Genomic DNA, 23151 nt, shown 5'->3' with positions numbered 1-23151 from the left:
TTTCCTGGTCTCACAGATCCAGCCTCTCCGACACTCGTCTCATCCACCCACCCTCCCGTGCCACAGTTGTCACAGAGGAGTTGCGATGATTCTTAAAATTAGGCCACAGTGAAAAATGTTAGGGAAACATGGCCTCAGCAGTTACACCATAACAAGTCACCTTAGTCTGTAGCCTAGGAAGACTAAAAGTGATTGGAAAGGGGATGTTTAAAAAGCAAAGATCATGCAATACGACCACACAATTATGAAAATTCTCGACTAAAAATGCTCCTTTTAAACCTGGCACCATAAAAATACAACTTGCTCATTCCCAATGGTAGTTTGACCTGCAAACCTGATGTCCAAATAAGACCAATCAACATGCTTCATAAGGAAAGTACTAAAGATGTAAGTTAGTCGTGGGCATATTGTTTTTTTTAATACAACACCTGAGTCACAAAACGACTTTCACCTCTCAATTTGTCCATTTATTGTAAATCAACACCACAGTGGAACTGAATTTATCACAGTTTTTTAAAGATAGGTTTGGTTTAACAATTCCAAAACATGCCAATTAAATAATCATACTGACTTTGATCATAGTTTGGTTCAAGGAATCCATGCTTACAGATATTGAATACTTTAAAGATAAAACAAAACAAGCAGGATTCCAATATTCACACTGCCTTTGAAATGTGAACGACCTTACTGTTAGTGACTTGTGAAATCATTGACCAGAGAAATATTTTTAATCCACTCCCCAATTTAAATAATACTTCCTGTCTTGTCTCATTGTCCATTTTTTAAAATTTAAAAGTTCCATTGCTTAATTTAAATTCAACTTTAATGCCTCATTTGCAACATCTGTTTAATGTCAAAGCCACAAAAAAAGTTAAAAACTGAAAATAGTGTAAATGCACAGATCAGCACATGAAACAGGAACTAATCTTTGGCAATGGAGCCCTTCATCAGAATGGTTTCAAGCAATTTTTTTAATTTCCATTTTGTATACACAGAGGACTAAATAAAAAGTATTAAGAATACTGCACCGTTGATTGGTGTGCAAGATACAGATGTGCAGTAAGTCCTTTCTTTTCCATTGTCAAAGTAACATTATGGCTTATTCACTGTGCAAAAATGACTTATTCCTGATAAGCTGTTCTGCATAGTTAACAAACCAACTTCAGGCTTTTGAATGGACTGACCACAAGCTAAGGGCTGAGCCCATCGTCAACGCAAAAAGCAATGGCAAACTTCATCTCCAAATTCCTCACATGAAACATAAAATCTGCATTGCCCTCAGCTTCAAACATTTTGCAACGCAACCAAGTGATAATATTTGTAAACAACTTCTAGCTACCTCTACTGGTTCTATAGATAAAATATGTCAGACTGTGGGGTCCCGAGGTGTATATCAAACAAGGAATGTTTGACCAGCTGTTTTCCCTAGCATCACAGATGTCCAGTGGACAGTGGAAGAGATTCCAGAATCCTGGGCTACTTGGGGTGTTCCTGTTGCCACTTGTTGTTGATTGACCCACAAGGTTGGGATTGGAATGGGTTTGACAGTGACGCTCACTCCAACACATTGGAACACTCAGCTCATTAAAGTTCGCACATGAAAAACTGGGAACTTGGGCGAGGTAGTGGAGGGCTAGAATTACTGATGGAGAGCACCACTTGGAATGGAAGATCAACAGGGAGGAAAAGAAAAGCTCATGAAACCCTGCAAGTTAGTTTTTCTTACTTCAGCTGATTTGGAAATTTAAACAGCAACAAATGGGAAGTCAATGAAACTTCTGGCATCCCAGTTCATGAAATAACTATGACAGTAAACTACAAAGGTCCACAATTCAGCAGGGACAACACAGGTGGTGCCAACTAACTGTGTGCAGAGTCACATTCAGTGAAATATGTATAAATCTCTTCCATCCCTCAAACTGTACACACCATGAACATTTATTTTATACTTGGAACTGGTAATTTAACAACTGAATACAATTAGCAGCACCCTCACTTGACCTCTCTTGTAGCATACATTAATGCAAACAAAATGGACCAAGATGCTCTGGGCAATACAGAAAGATAAGGTAAGGTATCATACAAATTACTTCACAGGTACCAAATAAAAATGCATTATCACATGCCAGTTAAGGTACAGACTAGGATTATTTCAGTCAGAGTCAAGTTGCTTCATGTACAGTCACTTGCAAATGAAAGAAACAAAATATATACTTTAACCTTCACTGGTCAAAGCTCACTAGAATTCAAGTATTCCAAATATAATAAAATTAAACCTGACATAAAATGAGGGGTATCCACAACCCTGCAGAGATAAACAAAATGCTAAAACTGGCACCAGATTGAGCAAATTTTGCACCATACATATTATCAAAACACAAGAATCACTTTTAATCATGATAGGAAAAGCTATTATAGTGCATATTTACTCACATCCTACATCTGTTGACATAGACATGAGCAATTTAAAGAAACCCTCTTCACTAATAATGTTTGTAGTGTGAAAACTGACAATTAAACTACTGAACAAACTTGAAACTACCATTTACCTCCATATGTTTTTACAATTTTAACTTATTTTCACAGTGACTGAATTTTCTCCCCAGACACTATTCCTCGCCATTTCTTTTCTAAAAGCCTTGGCTCTTAGTGGGATAGAGTTCCATCAGTATTGTCCAGTACTTTTCTGTTGCTCATTATGTCGAGATAGCAAGTGTCAGTAGACTTGTTGACTGAGTTTCCAACATGCACACACAGACCATTTCAGTAAGGAAGTGTCAAAGCATAATCCTTAATTTGGCAGTTAAATGCCAATTGTAGCACTACTAAGCCAATTCCTCATATGTATGGTTAAGGCTGTTCTACCAACTGAGCTATCACGGAGCCCTAGAATAGACAGGAAGCTCACCAAATAGCTACTGTGCACCCAACATGCCCCGCTCCCTCAAAAAGAAGCAGGGAAAAGGAGAAGATAAAACATTTTACTATCACCTCACCTTCATTTCAGAAGAGAAAGGAGAAAACTCATTTGGCGACCAGCTACATTTACATTTATTCTTTTCCTAATCTCTTCCAACCCAGACCTTTATGGTCTCTCAAAAATTGTATCTCAAAACAGCATTCAAGTTCAACTCTAATCTATATCATTTAGAAAACTTGAGGCCATTAATAAAAAGGATTTTTTTTTTAAAAAGCCATTTAAATAGAGATGTTATCTCACAGTTTGCTGGTTTGGAAGGTAGCTAAAGCAAGAGTAAAATTTGCTACAGGATGCACCAAAATAAAGCTTTATAAATTTGCACTTTTACTTTGAATGTGACGTACATGAAGCAATTTCCAAGAGCACTTCGAACAACATCTCAGATATGATGCAACTTAGATTGAAAGATTTATAACCTTCGATATCTGTGCTGGTGTGGCTTAAATAGATTCACTTATACCACATTAAACTAGGCATGTGCTAAATTAAAAACTAATTCAAGTCTCAGTGTAGTTTTAACACAACTTAAAATATTATTTTGATCTGTACTGCTGGCAGTCAGTGCATAAGCTAAATGCGCTCAGATCCTAATCCAGTTCCCATATTACAAACATACAGTACAGATCTGCACTGTTCATGGAATGAAAACTTTTAAAAAAAATTTAAACAAAAAATACTATCCAATTTCTTAAGGGTGAAAGTAAGTTCCTTTCCCTTCTCTCAGTCCTTCTTCTTGTCCTTTAAGGCACGGAGTCTCTCCAGGAGAGGTGGATGGGAATAATGCCACATGGAATACAGCCAGTCAGCAACTGGAAAACCTAAGTTATCCTTGTTCAGTTTTATCAGTGCAGAATACAGGTCTGTGGCTTTTCCTAGATCCTTTGCAAATGTGTCAGCCTGGAATTCAAATCTCCTGCTCAGTACAGTCAGGCTAAAGGATAGCACCTATTAAAAACAAAAGTTCATCAAATGTCAGATGCAAACTTAGGAAATTGGGACAAAAGTAGGCCATTCAGCATCCTGACCCAACTTCACCATTCTAGATCAACTGTTGCAATGCCATTTTCCTGCACAATCCCCATATTCATTGATGTCATTATTCTCCAGTCATCTACAGATTCTGGTGTTGAACATATTCAATGACTGAGTGTCCACAGACCTCTGAGGTGGGGAGTTCCAAAAATTTTCTTATCCTTGGAATGAAGAAATTTTCTTCTCATCTATGCTCTAAATTGGTTTTACACATCTCAGCCAAGAAAAACATCCTAAATATTTGAAGGGTGGAAGTAGAATGGAAGTTCATTCAGAAGCAGTTTCCAGTTTAACAAAACAGTTGGTCATGGCTTGAAGATCGTAAGAAGTCTGCCCTGTCCCACCAGTGTTCACATATGGTGATGCATATGTCGACCGATTGGCTCCTCCACACTGCTGCACCATTCAATCCCTGACCCAAAAGGACAAACCTGATTCAGACTCACCTACAAGAGGAAATATCCTTTCCAAGTCTGCCTTGTCAAGATTATTGACAAATAAACCTGTTGGATTATAATCTGGTATTGTGTGATTTTTTAAAAACTTTGTCCACCCCAGTTCAACACCAGCATCTCCACATCAAGGTTGTTCAGAATCTCAAAGACATCCCATACTTTAAAACTCCAGTAGAAATAAGTCCAGTCTGTGCAACCAATCATGTACAACCTGCTCATTCCAGTATCAACTTAGTGAATCTCCCCTAAACTCCCTCCAAGCCTGTTACATACTTCCTTGAGGGAGAGCAGAACTGCAAACACAGCTCAAGATGTGATCTCAACAATGCCCTATTTAAATGGAGCGTAATATTCCTACATTTATGTTCAATTTCTCTTACAATAAATGGATTGCATTCAAAGAGTCATCTTCATGACTTTCTTTGCCTGTTTAATCTTTTTAAATGCATGTACTAGTTCACCTAGATCCCTTACAGCCATTATCCATTTAGGCAATACTCTGCATTTTTATTTTTCCTGCCAAAGTCAGCAACTTCACCTTTTTGCCCACTCATTCAAACTATTTATGGCCATCTGAAATCTCATATCTACTTCACAACATACGTATATTTGTGTCATCTGCAAATTTACCTGCTGTGCTTTTACTCCCTCACTGAAGTCATCATAGAGTCATAGAGATATACAGGACGGAAACAGACCCTTCGGTCCAACTTGTCCATGCCGACCAGATATCCCAACCCAATCTAGTCCCACCTGCCAACACCTGGCCCATATCCCTCCAAATCCTTCCCATTCATATACCCATCCAGATGCCTTTTAAATGATGCAATTGTACCAGCCTCTACCACTTCCTCTGGCAGCTCATTCCATACACGTACCACCCTCTGCATGAAACAGTTGCCCCTCAGGTCTCTTTTATATCTTTCCCCTCTCCCCCTAAACCTATGCCCTCTAGTTCTGGACTCCCCCACCCCAGGGATAAATGTCTATTTATCCTATCCATGCCCCTCATGATTTTATAAATCTCTATAAGGTCATCCTTCAACCTCCAATGCTCCAGAGAAAACAGTCCCAGCTTATTCAACCTCTCCCTATAGCTCAAATCCTCCAAACCTGGCAACATCCTTGTCAATCTTTTCTGAACCCTTTCAAGTTTCACAACATCCTTCCAATAAGAAAGAGACCAGAATTGAATGCAGTATACCAAAAGTGGCCTAACCAATGTCCTGTACAGCTGCAACATGACCTCCCAACCCCTGTACTCAATATGCTGACCAATAAAGGAAAGCATACCAAACGCCTTCTTCACTATTTTATCTCCCTGCGACTCCACTTTCAAGGAGCTATGAACCTGCATTCCAAGGTCTCTTTGTTCACTAACACTCCCTCGGACCTTACCATTAAGTGTATAAGTCCTGCCCTGATTTGCTTTCTCAAAATGCAGCACCTCGCATTTATCGAAATTAAACTCCATCTGCCACTTCTCAGCCCATTGGCCCATCTGGTCAAGATCCTGTTGTAAGCTGAGGGTACTCTTCTTCACTGTCCACTACACCTCCAATTTTGGTGTCATCTGCAAACTTACTAACTATACCTCTTATGCTCACATCCAAATATATATAAATGATGAAAAGCAATGGATCCAGCACCGATCCTTGGGGCATTCCACTGGTCACAGGCCTCCAGTCTGAAAAACAACCCTCCACCATCACCCTCTGTTTTCTACTTTTGGGTCAGTTCCATATCGAAATGGTTAGTTCTCCCTGTATTCCGTGAGGTCTAACCTTGCTAACCAGTCTCCCATGGGGAACTTTGTTGAACGCCTTACTGAAGTCAGTGTGGATCACATCTACCACTCTGCCCTCATCAATCCTCTTGTTTAATTCTTCAAAACATTCAATCAAGTTCGTGAGACATGATTTCCCATGCACAAAGCCATGCTGACTATCCCTAATCAGTCCTTGCCTTTCCAAATACATGTACATCCTGTCCCTCAGGATTCCCTCCAATAATTTCCCCATCACTGATGTCAGGCTCACTGGTCTATAGTTCCCTGGCTTGATCTTACCACCCTTCTTAAACAGTGGCACCACATTAGCCAACATCCAGTCTTCAGGCACCTTACTTCCCTAGTTTCCCACAGAGTTCTAGGGCACACCTAATCAGGTCCTGGGGATTTATCCACTTTTATGCGTTTCAAGACATCCAGCACTTCCTCCTCTGTAATATGGACATTTTTCAAGATGTCACCATCTAATTCCCTACATTCTATATCATCCAAAATACTCGTTTAATATATCCGCCATCTTCTGCAGCTCCACATAAAGGCTGCCTTGGTGATCTTTGAGGGGCAAAAGTGAGGAATGCAGATGTTGGAAATCAGAGTCTAGATTAGAGTGATCCTTGAAAAGCACAGCAGGTCAGGCAGCATCCGAGGAGCAGGAAAATCAAGGTTTCTGGCAAAAGCCCTGCCAATTAGAGACTCATTTATGCATAATGTTTTCTGCTGGCCAATCTTCTATTCATACTAACATATCACATCCTGCATTAGGAGTTCCCACTCTTCACAATAACCTTGTGTGCAGCACCTTGCAAATACCTTCTGTAATTCTAAGTACCGACAATCTACAGGCTCACATTTGTCCTCAGCACATTAGTCTGTCAAACAACCTCATTAAATTGGATAAATATGATTTTGCTTTCAAAACTATGCTGACTTTTCCCAACTATCTTGAGATTTTCTAAATGTCTGATTTTAATCTATTTAATGATTGATTTTAACATATTTCCCATAAAGATAGCAAGTTAAATGGCCCATTTTCCCGTTTTCTGCCTCTCTCTCTTCATGAAGTGGGACTAGATTGAGTTGGGATATCTGGTCGGCATGGACAGGTTGGACCCAAGGGTTTGTTTTCATGCTGTACATCTCTATGACTCTAAGTGTTTTATTTGTTACTTCCCAGTCTGATGGAACCTTTCCAGAATCTAATGAATTTTGATGACCTCAGAATATCACACATTAAACCAACTTAGCTTAAGTGTAATGTAATCCCTCAGTTTCCTGCTGAAAATGAGAAGCCCCAGTGGTAGCAACTAAAATGATTCAAAACAGTAAAGATACAAGAATTCATCATAGCTTCAGCTTACCTCATTGTAGGGAGAGAAAATGAACTGGAAGATGATCATCAATCCAATAAGAGTAGGCTGGGTGTCATAGAAACCAAAAGCAGAAAAAAGCTCCTTTCTATCCATGAGAACAGCAAACAAGAAAAAGCAGAAGAAAGAGTTCACCTGAAATACAAGCACAGGTAAGCTAGACCAATAAAGGCTACAACATGCTAATACAGCAATACCTACCATTGCAGATCATAAAAGAGCAAACATCTACATATTAGTCCACTCCAGACAGTCCTGTGGATGGTTACCTAACTCATGTTTTATTACATGCATTACACTTTTGTAAATCTTAATACAAAATGGAACTTGACGCCCATGATTCCTACGATTGCATTTGCACACAAACAATTACAAGCCCTCATTCAATTAAAGCACTAGAGTAAAAGTCAGAGCTAATTAAATACAACAGGGTTAGGGTTGGTATGTATACAAATATAAACCAATGGATTGTATTAAAAATACTGGAAATTTGGAATGTAGTATTTTAAAAGCAAGAACATTTTTATTTGCATCAAACTGATTTCAGAAATGTTATCATTTCCACAGTCCAGAAGCACTTCAGCTCCCTTCAAGACATCTTATCTAAACCACATTAGCACAGTGAGGAAGTACAATGCATGCACTGACATTGGCAAGTCCCAGATTTGATCAATGTAGGCAAAATCTAAAGCAACAGAAAATCCTAGAAATATTCAGCAAATTAAGCAATGACAAAACGTCAGTGAGAGCCTGAGCTTTCTCTTTCCACAGGTGCTGCCTAACCTGCTGAGTGTTTTGAACCCAGAGGTTTTTCACTTGCAATGAATTTGTGAATAGAAGCCATTAAAACTAATCAAGCACAGTTGGGAGCAGAAAGGGATTAAGGCAGATGGTGTAATGAGTAAATAATATCTTCCAGGGGAGAATTATATTTATTTTTCCCTTCAATATGCTGATATCTCTTCCACATTCACTTGCAGCCAGTATAAATCAAGTGATTCTGTGCAATTTTGAATTCTTCCAAGTGGATATACCCCATAAACACCATAGGTAGCAGCAATTTTGTGAAAAATTACTTTGGTTTTCCCTCCACATCAACAGGTCTGACAATTTAACAATGGATAATGGATCGAACAATGAAAACAAATTTGCCTCACAAATGTAATCAGAGCAAAAGAACTGCAGATAAAAACAAGGAGAGACTCAACAGGTCACTCATGAACCTCTGTAGTCAAAAGTTCCAATCAGATCAGCATCTTTGTAATGTTCACAACATGAACTGTAATACTCATGCCAAAGATAATGAAAGTTAATTGTGTGTCTTGGATCAAACTGGGAACTCTTTAAAATAAAAATCTCTGTGGAGAGAGATAAAGGTAACATTTTGAGCCCAATGTGGCTCTTCTTTGGATCATTGAACTGAGTTTAGATTAGATTAGACTCCCTACAGTAGGGAAAAAAGCCCTTCAGCCCAACAAGTCCACACCAATCCTCCGAAGAGTAACCCATCCAGACCATTTCCTACCCTATATTTACTGCTGACTAATGCACCTACACTATGGGCAATTTAGCATTGCCAATTCACCTAACCTGCACATCTTTGGATTGTGGGAGGAAACCGGAGCACCCGGAGGAAAGCTACGCAGACACAGGGAGAATGTGCAAACTCCACACAGACAGTCGCCTGAGGCAGGAATCGAACCCAGGTCCCTGGCACTGGGAGGCAGCAGTGCTATAACCACTTCAGCCGGCAAAGTTGGACAGCCCAGTACAGCTCGCAGTTAGATGGAAACCCAGACTCTGAGAAGTGGACTGGCTTGAAAAGCTCTCAACTATGAAATACCCATTCTACCAAGACTCCCATCTTAAGAATGCCTACATGGGAAACAACAATAAAACAATTTTATTGCAGCAAATCACTGTCTCCAGAAAGGGGAGACAATATCTCTTTACAGGTAACAATGAATTGTAATCTGTGTTTCAGACAACCTGACAGACAGACACACAAATATAAAAATGGACCACACATTACCTGACTAATAATGATGTTTTTCACAGTATGGCCCAATTTCCAATGCCCAAGCTCATGACCAAGTACTGCTAGAACCTCTTGGTTATTGCAGCCCTGCTTCTTATTCTGGAAAGAAAGCATACCTTACATGAAACTTAATTATTTTAAAAGTAATGTCCCAGTCTACTGTGGTGAGAAGTTCACAGATCAGTCATGTGTTTGAGCCAACATCTCAGACGTCATAGCCTGTTTTGATAGTGACCGACAGTTGGGTATGGCCATTTGGATACAGAACAGGCTCGAAGCTAGAAGACAGAGGGTGGTGGTGGAGGATTGTTTTTCAGACTGGAGGCCTGTGACCAGTGGAGTACCACAAGGATCGGTGCTGGGTCCACTGCCTTTCATCATTTATATAAATGATTTGGATATGAACATAAGAGGTATAATTAGTAAGTTGGCAGATGACACCAAAATTGGAGGTGTAGTGGACAGCGAAGAACATTACCTCAGATTACAATGGGATCTTGACCAGATGGGCCAATGGGCTGAGAAGTGGCAGATGGAGTTTAATTTAGATAAATGCAAGGGGCTGCATTTTGGGAAAGCAAATCTTAGCAGGATGTATATACTTAATGGTAAGGTCCTAGGGAGTGTTGCTGAACAAAATGATTTTGGAGTGCAGGTTCATAGTTCCTTGAAAGTGGAGTCGCAGGTAGATAGGTTAGTGAAGATGTTCAGTATGCTTTCCTTTATTGGTCAGAGCATTGAGTGTAGGGATTGGGAGGTCATGTTGCGACTGTACAGGACATTGGTTAGGCCACTGTTGGAATACTGCGTGCAATTCTGGTCTCCTTCCGATTGGAAAGATGTTGCGAAACTCGAAAGAGTTCAGAAAAGATTTACAAGGATGTTGCCTACTCGGGCTGTTTTCTCTGGAGTGTCAGAGGGGTGACCTCAGAGATTTATAAAATCATGCGGGGTATGGATAGGATAAATGGGGTGGGGGAATCCAGAACTAGAGGGCAGATGTTTAGGGGTGAGAGGGGAAAGATATAAAAGGGATCTAAGGGGCAATGTTTTCAAGCTGAGGGTGGTGTTTGTATGGAACGAGCTGCCAGAGGAAGTGGTGGAGGCTGGTATTAATTGCATAATTTAAAAGGTCTCTGGATGGATATATGAATAGGAAGGGCTTAGTGGGATATGGGACAAGTGCTGGCAATTGGGATGAGATCAGGTTGGGATAGCTGATTGGCGTGGACAAGTTGGACCCAAGGGTCTGTTTCCATGCTGTACACCTCTTTGATTCTATGATTCGACTTTCTCCAGTGCCCTGCCAACAGTTTCAGCCTAGGTTTTTGATTACTTATGACTACCTTGAGATGGCGCTTTCACTCTTCTCTCCACTACCTGATCCCCCACATGCCAGGCATCAATATCAAATTAAACTAAAGCAAATCATCGCCCATTGTCTCGAGAATAACCAATAGAAGAAAGTTGAATAGAAGTTGCTGGCTTACCTTTGGTCTTACTTTGGTTTCAATGCTCTCAGTTTCACTCCCATCTCCTGCAGCTGTCTGTATTTCAACGTTCTCATCAGTTGTCCCTTTATTTAATGGGGAATGATCTTCAAGAAGCGTATCAAACAGAACAATACGCTTGTTCTTAAAAAACCCATAAAAATATGCATTGCTGTGCGATGACCTCTTTGATCCTATTTAAAACATTAAAGATTTATAGATTTTATTACAAAGTATTGCAACATACGTTTTATCCACCTCATTTTTCCACAAAACTTTGGAGAGGCTCTGTAGTCAAAATCACCCTAAACTTCCAATCAGATCAGTATCCTTGGAATGTTCACAACATGCACATAGAACTGTACACTGCAGAACTGGCCCTTCGGCCCTCGATGTTGCACTGACCTGTGAACTAATCTAAGCCCATCCCCCTACCCTATCCCGTCATCATCCAAAGGTTGTTTAAATCTCCCTAATGTGGCTGAGTTAACTACATTGTCAGGCAGGACATTCCACACCTTTACCACTCTGAGTAAAGAACCTGCCTATCACCCCTCAATTTGCAGTTATGCCCCATCATACAAGCACTTTGGGAAATAATTGAATTCAGTTCCTCTTCACCTGTGTTTTTGCTTGTTACATTGTTTTTAATTTTAAAGAGTTCCCAGTTTGACCTAAAACTTTCAATTAACTTTCATTACCTTTGGCACGAGCAATATTATGAATGCACCGCAGATACTCAAGTAATAGTTGATCTCGTGTAAAATGTCATCATCCTAGGAAAAAGACTCTCACTGTCAACCCTATCTAATCCTCTGATCATCTTATACATCTCTATTAAATCCCCTCTTAGTGTTCTTCTCTCCAATGAGAACAGACCCAAGTCCCTCAACCTTTCCTCATAAGACCTTCCCTCCAGACCAGGCAACATTCTGGTAAATCTCCTCCACACCTTTTCCAATGTTTCTACATCCTTCCTGTAATAGGGGCGACCAGAACTGTACACAATATTCCAAGTGAGGCCACACTAGAGTTTTGTACAGTTGCAGCATGACATCACGCCTCCGGAACTCAATCCCTCTTCCAATAAAACCTAACAAACCGTTTGACTTCTTAACAGCACTGAGAGATAGTGAGGTCTACAGATGAGTTGAGTGTGTGTTGCTGGAAAAGCAAGCAGGTCAGGCAGCATCCGAGGAGCAGGAAAATTGACGTTTCAGGCTGCAGCCTTTTATCAGGAACCGAATTTTTCCAGCAACACACGCTCACTTCTTAACAGCACTATCAACCTGGGTGGCAACTTTCAGGGAGCTACGTACACTGACACCAAGATCCCTCTGTACATCCACATTACCAAGAATCTTTCCATTGACCCAGTATTCTGCCTTCCTGTTATTCTTCCCAAAGTGAATCACCTCACGCTTAGCTGCATTGAAGTCCATTTGTCACCTCTCAGCCCAATTCTGCAGTTTATCCAAGTCCCCCTGCAACCTTCTTCCACATTGTCCACCACTCCACCGACTTTAGTGTCATGAAGGACAGTGTACTGTATATTCTCGAGTAATAGTCAAATTTTTTTTGACAATTTTTAAGGTTAAATTTATGGCGTCGACTATTACATGCATACTATTTTTGAGGGGCTGAAATTCGTCCCTGTCAAAATTCATACCGTATCATTAGCAGAAACCCAATTGATCTCTAAACAAATAAAGGAAAGAAAATGAATTATGGTAATTCTGAAAACCCAGAGTGGAACAAAACAGCCAGCAGACTGGAAGCAGAGCAGAACAAACGGCAGACTGGAACACTGGAGTGGGATGTGACAGCCAGCACACTGACTCATAAACATTGATCTGTTATCTGTGAAGAACTAGGGTTGACTTTTACACAAAATATATGGAAAATTCCAGATTATTTGGACAAAAATAGGGGGTCAACGTTTACACGAGATCAACTATTACTTGAGTATATACAGTACATTCACTATATTGCTCGTGCCAAAGGTAATGAAAGTTAATTGAAGGTTTAGGTCAAACTGGGAACTCTTTAAAATTAAAAACAATGTAACAAGCAAAAACACAAGTGAAGAGGAACTGAATTCAGTTATTTCCCAAAGTGCTTGCGCACGTAGCCCAGAAAGGACAATTACAGGGTAAGGCAGTAATGCAGCAATGAGGGCATCCAAGGAAAAGTTAGTGCAATTATATACAAAACATATCCTTTTCGGTACAGAGTATGGCTAACATTAATGTACCCAGGTTGACAAAGATGAAATAAAACAGAAAAAGGATGTTTATGACAATTGACAGAACCCAGATTCAGTCAATGACCTGGAAGATTATGGCAGCTACAAGAGGGAATTGCACAAGTTCCTAGAAAAACCAGAGAGAGATCACGAGAAAATATTGGCAGACAATATTTGATTCAACTCTGTATCATTTAATAAACATATAAAGTGTAAGCTGTTAGCTAGGGAGAAACATGGACCTTTTAAAAAGCAAAGGACAGCCTTTCATCGAGGGAGAGGACATGAAAAACATACAAAATATTGCCCCTGCTTTCATAAAGCAATTGGATAATGTGAAGTTCATACTAAGGACAGAAGAATGCTCTTGTACACGATAATAGACAGAGGAATCCCACTAAAAAATAATAACAATACTGAAAGTTGGTAAGTGAGCTGGTTCAAATGAAGTGAACTCCAAGTTGCTGAAAGGAACAAACGTAGAAATAGCAGATGCATTGGATCATTATTTCTTCATCGTGAATGATTACTAGTGTAAGGAGGACTGGAAGGTTGCTGATGTTCTGCTGCTGTTCAAGAATGAGAATAAATCAGGAAACTACAGGTCAATCAACCAGTGATTGGTGATGGGGAAGTTATTGGAAAGCATTAAGAGGAAACAAACTCTCAATTGGAAAGGTATGAGCTATACAAAGGGAGCTAGCATGGATTGATTTGAAAGCAGGCTGTATCTGTCTAACTTGATCAAATTTGTTGAGAAAGTAAAAGGAGATCGATGAAAGCTGGATAATGTGAATAATTATGGGTTTCAAGACAGAATTTAACGTACTTGTATATCATTCGCTGTTCAACACAGTGGTGATTTATCAGTGCTGCTTACAGACCAGAATTTTCACTGTTCCATGATATACAAACTAAAATTAGACACTCTGTAGGCCACAGGTGCAGAAATGTGAGCCAGTCCTTTACAAAGGATCAATTGGGAAAAGAAGCATACCAAAAGGCCTCCTAAACTGATATCATGAGAGATCAAATAAACTGACCCATACTCCATACCATTAACATACAAACTGAGCTATCATGTCTTTTTGGTCAATTTCAGACTGGGCTACTGGTAAAGTATGGCTACCTAGGGATAATATCAGAGTGACTGCAGGATGAAGGATCGAGGAGAGGAAAATAATATATGTATTACAATTTTAGGGAAAGAACACCACACATTGGGTTTCTAAGTCTTTCAGGAACAGCAGTTCCATTTCGAGCCATTGTAAACATCTCCTACCACACTGCAGGGCTAGCTTCAAGAAACAGAGGCCTACACAAACCGTGGTCAGAGAATTCCACAGATACAAAATCAAAGAAATGTAGGAAATGGCCAGTGTATAAGCCTACTATATGGAATATAATGAACTAGAAAATACACATTTGGATTGGGTTGCAAAGGATAAATCAAGTGATTGCTTAGAATTGCAAAATCAAAAAATCAAAGGAGAATATGGCTTATCTGCTATTTACAAAAAAAAAGTGACTTTGGAGATGGATTTCAAAACTTTTAAGACAGACAAGGGTGAAGTTTTGTTACTTTAGCTGCTGAACAAACAAACAAACAAACAAACATGGAAAATCCTGATGGATCTGTGCTGCCAACATCAACCAACATTGAGGTAAAGATTTTTTTCCAGTACACACCTAGAAGCTAGAAGCTATGGGCAGCTCCTAGAGAAGTTTGCAAGAATGCCATACTATCTCTCTCAGTTAGCAAGACTGGAATGCAGTACACTCTATATTTCTTTTAGCAAAACAGTTTGAAGAAACCTGATAAGATTTCAAATAGTGTGATTCCTAATTGTTTCTCAGCTGAATCTGTGCCCTAGTCTGAAGATTTTGCATTATAGGGGTTTAAAGGGATATGGGCCAAGTGCTGGCAAATGGGACTAGATTAAATTGGGATATCTGGTCAACATGGCTCGGTTGGACCAAAGGGTCTATTTCCGTGCTGTACATCTCTATGACTCTATGACTACACCTGAGCGGATGCAGTATAATTAAAGGAATTGCGAGGTTGTAGTGCCACAGGAGCAGGCCACTTCAAAAAGCCTTTAGCCAGTTTTTTTTCATTTGAGATAAAAATGAACACTCAGCAGATTAAACAGAATAAAGAAGGGAGCAAAAGTTGTATTTATACAGTACTATACACAATCACGAAAATTCTCAAAGTGCTTTACAAACAACGAAGTTGTGAATGTAAGACAGGAAATGTGGCAGCCAAGTTCAGAGCAAACCTCCACAAACAGGGATGTGATAATGACCAAATAATTAGTTTTGTTTCTCTGTTGCGTGTAGGATAAATTTCAGACCTTTACAGCCACTTGACCAGACAGCTGAGCCCTTGGTTGAATGTGTCACCCAAAAAGAAGACATCTACAGTAATGCAGCACTCCCTCAGCATTATAACTAGACTGTCAGCTTCTAATTATGTGCTCAAGTCCTCGAATGGAAGCTAAAACCTGCTACCTTGTGCTTTGGAAGTGAGAATGCTCCCAATGGAGAAAGAAACAGGTTTAACATTTCAGGTTGCTGATGACAACTTTTCTAAACGGCCTGATGAAAAGTTAACCACCTGAAGAACTCTGGTTTTTCATCTCTCCATAAGTGTTGCCTGACTTTCTCAGCACTGTCAGCATTTTACAGTTTCATTTTACGCCTTCAGTATTTTGCTTTTGAAAAGGCTCACCAGGATATAACTGCGCTTTCAGGCAGACAGTAGAAAAGAGCCAAGTACTCCACTTCAGTTAACAAGAAGGATTTCATTAAGCAGCATAGTATTCTCTTTAAACAGACTACTTTCAGTGAAAACGTGAAATAATTGCGTCTTCAAGTTTCATTGATTAAAATGCTACAGAAAAGACGTATTGTCTCATTAAACAAAGTGCCTTACCCTCTACTACATAAACCTTGGTTAAAGGAAAGCTGATACTCTTGGCCATTTCCTCAATACTCTCTCTCAACTCTCCATCAGGAAGTGGAGTGAATTTGTCAAACAGTGGTGCGATATAATCAGCATAGATAGTCACCAACACCTAAAGACAAAATGGATAGGGAAGAAATGTTAGAAGCACATTAACATTTCACAACCTTGTCATCAATCCATCAGCTGCTCAAGTCTGTCCCACCACTCATTAACACCATGCTGATCTGTTAGTTTCAGATCCCACATACCTATTTGATCCCAATAACTTCTAATTCCTTGCTGGACACCAATGTTCTGTCTGGACCACTGATATTGAACACATTTATCAAATATCCTCTCAACTCTCTTCTCTATGGAGAGCTCCTGACTCTCTCAAATCCTAAAATTACCACCTTCAGCAAAGGAAAGAATAGGGAATGGGAAGTCAAATTGGAAATCGGAGCAAAATCAGAATTAAAAATAAAGAGGGTTGCTGTGTACTCACCAGAGAAACAATCAATGTGAAAAGCCAAGCGTAAATGAAGAAATAATCACCACCAATTTTAATAATGTACAAAAGCAGAGAGGTCACGGGAAGCAAAATACACTGAGTCACTGCGAATTTCTTCAAGGCATCCTTAAAAAAGAATCCCAAAGTCTGCAGAAAAGAAAGACACTGCATTTGTTACAACCTGGCAATATCACACTGAGCACTGATTGCCTATTAAAACATACATTTCACTGTCACAACTGGGCAACACAACTGTTTTCCCATTTATTATTTATCAATGTATTAAGTATACAAAGGTTTAAAGGAGAAACTAACCAGCTGCAATAACGTGTTCACTCAATCCTCAAAAGAACAAATTATGAGTGTCCCGGACAAAGTCAATCAGGGCAACCTTAACAGAGCAGCCAAAATTCAGTGGGCACAGATTTAAGGCAATTGATAGAAAACTTAAGAGGAGGGATGAGGAAACAATTCCTCTCAGAAAGAGTGGTAGGGAACATGGAACTCACAGCCTGAAAGGGTGATCCAGACAGGAACTGCCACCCCATTTAAAACATTCTTAGATAAAACATACTTCTACTTGAAATACCATGACCTGCAAGATTACAGATCTGGTGCAGAAGTGGTTTTAGGCTGGGCCATTCTTCAACAAGAAGAGTGGACACAATGGGCTGAATTGCCTCCTTTTGCGCCACAATTATTTTCATAACTTCTGGAAGGATAATCTGGCCAAGTATTACAAATAATTACCCTCAAAAATCCAGTTTAAGACAAAAATGGGAGAGAATGAGATTCATGCAAATCATGGAGGGGAGACACCAGTCTACAACAAGCATGTAAAAAAAGACAGGTTTCAGACTCTACATGAGAGAGTTGCATTTGAGAACATAGTATGTATTGCTGTAAATAAAGGAGTGTTACAGAACACAACGAGGTGATACAAGGAGCAATTAGCCTCAGGGATGGTATGTGCCAATGCCCACAGCCTAAGATTCTCCATGATGTGGAGGAGCCAGTGTTGGACTGGGCTGGACAAAGTTAAAAATCACACAACACCAGGTTATGTTCCAACAGGTTTATTTGGAAGCACTAGCTTTTGGAGTCCCGCTCCTTCTTCAGGTGGTTGTCTAGGTGTAGGTAACGCAATTGGTTTAAAGCATGAGATAAAGCAATTATCTTAACTGAAATTAAGTTAATTTATAACTTGTGAAAAATGATAGCAACTGAACTTAAATCTGCTTTTTGTGATTTCTGTAGAGCCAACAGAAGCCAAAAGTTGATGGTGCTTTTTAAATTTTAAAAAGATCAAGCGAATTTTGTTTCAGACTGTCACCAGTCTTCCTAGATGCCACTCCAGCATATTTACATTACGGTACTTAGCACATACAGGTTAGCTGAAGAGTCAGAATCAATCTGCGATTTTTAGACAGCGAGACTGTAAAGTTTACAAAGCAAGTGTCTGAGTTATCTGGACCAATCTCGAGAACCAGCATGAGACAGAATCAGATTTCCATACACAACAGTAATTTCCATTTTACTCTCTATTTGGCAGGTTTGCTCATAATTCATCCCAGTCAAATGTTTTCTCACAGAAGGGACTGTGGAGCCAGGAAGATAACTGAATGAGGTACGGTAGGCTATTTTTATGCAACCTCTTAGTCCTGTACACATAGGAAGAAAGAGATATTTTATAGGATCTTTATAGTGTGTCAGCAGGCGATTTAGCCCATCAAGTCCACACTGACCCTCCAAAGAGCAGCCCCCACCACTGCCCAACATCCCTGTACCTCTGCATTCCCCGTGGCTAATAGAGTCATAGAGACGTAGAACATGGAAACAGACCGTTCGGTCCAACTCATCCATGCCGACCAGATATCCCAAACCAGTCTCATCCCACCTGCCAGCCCCTGGTCCATATCCCTCCAAACCCTTCCTATTCATATACCCATCCAGATGCCTTTTAAATGTTGCAATTGTACCAGCCTCCACTGCTTCTTCTGGCAGCTCATTCCATATACACACCACCCTCTGTGTGAAAAAGTTGCCCCTTAGGTCTCTTTTATATCTTTCCCCTCTCACCCTAAACCTATGCCCTCTAGTTCTGGACCCCCCCACCCCAGGGAAAAGACTTTGTCTATTTATCCTATCCATGCCCCTAATGATTTTGTAAACCTCTATAAGGTCACCCCTCAGCCACTGACACTCCAGGGAAAACAGTCCCAGCCTGTTCAATCTCTCCCTGTCGCTCAAATCCTCCAACCCTGGCAACATCCTTGTAAATCTTTTTTGCACCCTTTCAAGTCCTACACACTCCTAGCAACTATGGACAATTTAGCATGGCCAATCCACCTAACCTGCACCTCTTTGGACTGAGGAGGGAATCGGAGCACCTGGAGAAAACAGATGCAGACACAGGGGAGAACGTGCAAACTTCACACAGACATGATGTGGAGCTGCTGGTATTGGACTGGGGTGTACAAAGTTAAAAATCACACAACACCAGGTTATAGTCCAACAGATTTATTTGGAAGCACTAGCTTTCGGAACACTGCTCCTTCACACCAAAGCTTGTATTTCCAAATAAACCTTTTGGACTACAACCTGGTGCTGTGTGACTTTTAACTTCACACAGACAGACAGTCAGCAGAGGGTGGAATCGAACCCAGGTCCCTGGCACTCTGAGGCAGCAGTGCTAACTACCAAGCCACCATGCCGCATTTCATTCAGAAATACAGAGTAAATCAGGAAACTTCAATAAAAGTTAGTCAAAACATTTCTAACCTATTTTGAGGAAGAAAATTTTTTATTAAATTCCAGTAAAGGCTGAATGAATAAGTGGCTCCTCCAGCATGATACTAAACCATGGTGACCAGGTCCGATGAAAAGTCACAAACCTCAAACACAAACCATATTTTGCTTCCCATGAATGCTGCCTTACTTGCTAAGTTTTTCCAGAATTCATTGTAAATTTTCAGCAACCACTGGATTTTGCTTTGTCCAGGCAAGCGAGTTCCTGGTTCAATCCCTGGTGTGTTCTGAGTTGGCCATCAGTCAGGGCAGTAATGGAATCAATGCAATCAGCTGCAGTGGCCCTGATCTAGGGAGGGCATTGAAAGGGGTTGGGAGGTTTCGTTTCCAGACAGAACCAGGATCAACATCAGTGTGCCTGATGTAAATAGCCTGACACTCACTGGTTTAGTTTTAAACAAAGGAATAGCTACTTCATTCGGGTACCGGGAGGCTGCAATGAATGAGGATGCATGCACAACAAGATCACAGTCTGTGAGAAAAAGCAATGGAGAGGAAAGTACAAACTCTTCCTCTTTTTTTAAAAAAAAAAGCCCTGATTACAACAGTTACTGGAACACTGCAGATTTAGTTTCACAATTTACAAACTCAATAACATATACTCTATTCATTCTGTGGCATATGAAGCTATCAGCTACTTTTGCCTCAAGCAAGGAATTTCCTAAACAAAAACAAAAATTGCTGGAAAAACTCAGCAGGTCTGGCAGCGTCTGTGGAGGGAAAACTATTAATGTAACAGATCTAGTGACCCTTTGTCAGAACGGATTGCAGCTAAGAAAAGTTTGGTATATATGCCGAAGAGGGGGATATGAGAAGGACACTACAATGTTCTGTCTGCAAAAGTGACCAAGATTCTTGTTGCCTGCCTATTCAACACACCACCAAGTATGCCAGCCAAAATCTCTGTCTCAGGCTTGCTACAGTGCTCCAGCAAAGCTCAGCACAAGCTGGAAGAATATTTCATTTTCCACTTGGGGACCCCACAACCTTCAGGACTCAATACAGTGTTCAATAACTTTCCCCCGTGTCTCTCCATCACCCCACCACCCGACCCACCAGACCAGACTTTGTTATCACGTGGTAAAAACAATGACTGCAGATGCTGGAAACCAGATTCTGGATTAGTGGTGCTGGAAGAGCACAGCAGTTCAGGCAGCATCCAAGGAGCTTCGAAATCAACGTTTCGGGCAAAAGCCCTTCATCAGGAATAAAGGCAGTGAGCCTGGAGCGTGGAGATCTCTCCACGCTCCAGGCTCACTGCCTTTATTCCTGATGAAGGGCTTTTGCCCGAAACGTCGATTTCGAAGCTCCTTGGATGCTGCCTGAACTGCTGTGCTCTTCCAGCACCACTAATCCAGAATTTGTTATCACATGGGTTGCTACCACAACCAACCACTGTCGGTCACGAACAGTCCCATTAGCAGCTTTTGATTTTCCCAGGCTGACCTTTACCCATTCCATTGTCCCTCTGGACTTTATCTCCATCTATTACTTACTCTTCCATCCTCATCTTCAGCAAATATAGCAACCCTTTCTAGCCAGAATTGGTTCTGAAGGGTCACTGGACCAAAACGTTAAGTTTGTTTTCTTTTCACAGATGATGCCAGACTTGCTGAGTTTTTAGCAATTTCTGTTTTTGTTTCTGATTTCCAGCATCTACAGTTCTTTAGTTTTTAAGGAATTCCCTAAATCTCTCTCCTTCTATCTCTCCCTTCTTTAAGATACTCTTTAAACCTACCTCTCTGTCAAGCTTTTGTTGCCCTAGCCCTAATAGTTTACAAGGCATAAACAGTTACATTTGGTTTGACAATACTCCTTTAAAGTTCCATTGGACACTTCACCATGTTAAAGGCACAATATAAATGCAAGTTGCTTGTTTCCCCCCATATAAATACATTATCTTTTTGACTGACTACACCAAACACAGTTAATATTGCTTACTGTTAACTGTCTCTGTAAGCCTCAGGGCATATACATTACAGCTTTGCGTATCATGCCAAAAACAATGAAACGCTGCAATGTGCTTGCCAATACAGATTAATTAGTGTCCATTCAGTGACTATGAAATAGAATCTCAAGTGTTTGGAACATATCAAATCTGTCTTAAAGGGAGGAGTCAAATCAAGTCAAATCATTCCATTGAATTATAAATATCACCAGATATTGTTCACCATACCTTTTATATTTGACAGCAGATTTGCAGTCAGCAAACATTGTTTTGAATTCTCCAAACTGCTAACATTTAAACAATTGCTACTGTCTGGCATACAAGGATATCTTCGGAAATATTTGAAGCTATATTCTTAAGCTGCGCTGAACCAACAGCAAAGCCAACTTGGAGCTTGAAGATTCAATAATGACAGCGAAGCAAAGGATTATTTCTTTCACAGGTTAGTTACATACTTGGGGTTAGTGTCGCTGAGGCACCTTGGCTGTTTTTCATACTAGCATGATGAAGTTTGAATAATATTTAGTAAGACCAGATTATTTATCTGTTTATTAGAGTCATAGAGATGTACAGCATGGAAACAGAGCCTTCGATCCAACCCGTCCATGCCGACCAGATATCCCAACCCAACCTAGTTCCACCTGCTAACAACCGGCCCAAATCCTTCCAAACCCTTCCTATTCATATACCCATCCAAATGCCTCTTAAATGTTGCAATTGTGCCAGCCTCCACCACATCCTCTGGCAGCTCATTCCATACACGTACCACCCTCAGGTCTCTTTTATATCTTTCCCCTCTCACCCTAAACCTATGCCCTCTAGTTCTGGACTCCCCGACCCCAGGGAAAAGACTTTGCCTATTTATCCTATCCATGCCCCTCATAATTTTGTAAACCTCTATAAGGTCACCCCTCAGCCTCCGATGCTCCAGGGAAAACAGCCCCAACATGTTCAGCCTCTCCCTGTAGCTCAGATCCTCCAATCCTGGCAACATCCTTGTAAATCTTTTCTGAACCCTTTCAAGTTTCACAACATCTTTCCGATAGGAAGGAGACCAGAATTGCATGCAATATTCCAACAGTGGCCTAACCAATGTCCTGTACAGCTGCAACATGACCTCCTAACTCCTGTACTCAATACTCTGACCAATAAAGGAAAGCATACCAAAAGCCTTCTTCATTATCCTATTTTATTCAGTTAATTTGTTTGGCAGTTTATAGTCTTGACAGTGAATTTCACTATAATGGCTTGCTGACGATCAGCATGAGAAATATTGCAGCACAGTGACAAGGGATGTTATTCAGACATTAATTCTTGCTACATGTCCTGATAGCCAGCAGATAAAGGCTCACTCTGGTTGTGTATGTACTATTTTCAAGAATGAAATCAAACTCAAGGAAATATTGAAGTTTAAAAACTTATAACTTGTGGTTAGTTATTTTCTTTTTGTTTTTAACAATATTGATCATATTTTGGCCTCCTTTTCCGAGAGCAGTGGAACAGAGTGTCCATCCTATTTAACTTTAAAAATGTTAATG

At 40.3% G+C, this 23151-nt stretch overlaps 1 protein-coding gene across 1 annotated transcript in view; it reads right to left on the bottom strand.

Moving 5' to 3' along the window:
- Positions 1 to 442: 442 nt before the first annotated feature.
- zmpste24 (zinc metallopeptidase, STE24 homolog) overlaps positions 443 to 23151 on the bottom strand; it is a 35080-nt gene continuing 12371 nt past the window's right edge. Inside the window, exons 5-10 of the mRNA XM_043717383.1 lie at positions 16852 to 17004; positions 16335 to 16476; positions 11152 to 11345; positions 9656 to 9760; positions 7615 to 7758; positions 443 to 3925 (exon numbers count right to left, since the gene is read on the bottom strand). Of these exons, the coding sequence (XP_043573318.1) occupies positions 3701 to 3925; positions 7615 to 7758; positions 9656 to 9760; positions 11152 to 11345; positions 16335 to 16476; positions 16852 to 17004 (963 nt within the window). The 3' untranslated portion in view covers positions 443 to 3700. The remainder of the gene's footprint in view (positions 3926 to 7614; positions 7759 to 9655; positions 9761 to 11151; positions 11346 to 16334; positions 16477 to 16851; positions 17005 to 23151) is intronic.

The sequence above is a fragment of the Chiloscyllium plagiosum genome, chromosome 27 (assembly GCF_004010195.1).
Source record: "Chiloscyllium plagiosum isolate BGI_BamShark_2017 chromosome 27, ASM401019v2, whole genome shotgun sequence".
NCBI classification, from domain to species: Eukaryota; Metazoa; Chordata; class Chondrichthyes; order Orectolobiformes; family Hemiscylliidae; genus Chiloscyllium; species Chiloscyllium plagiosum.
This window is presented reverse-complemented; position numbering and strand designations above follow the sequence as displayed.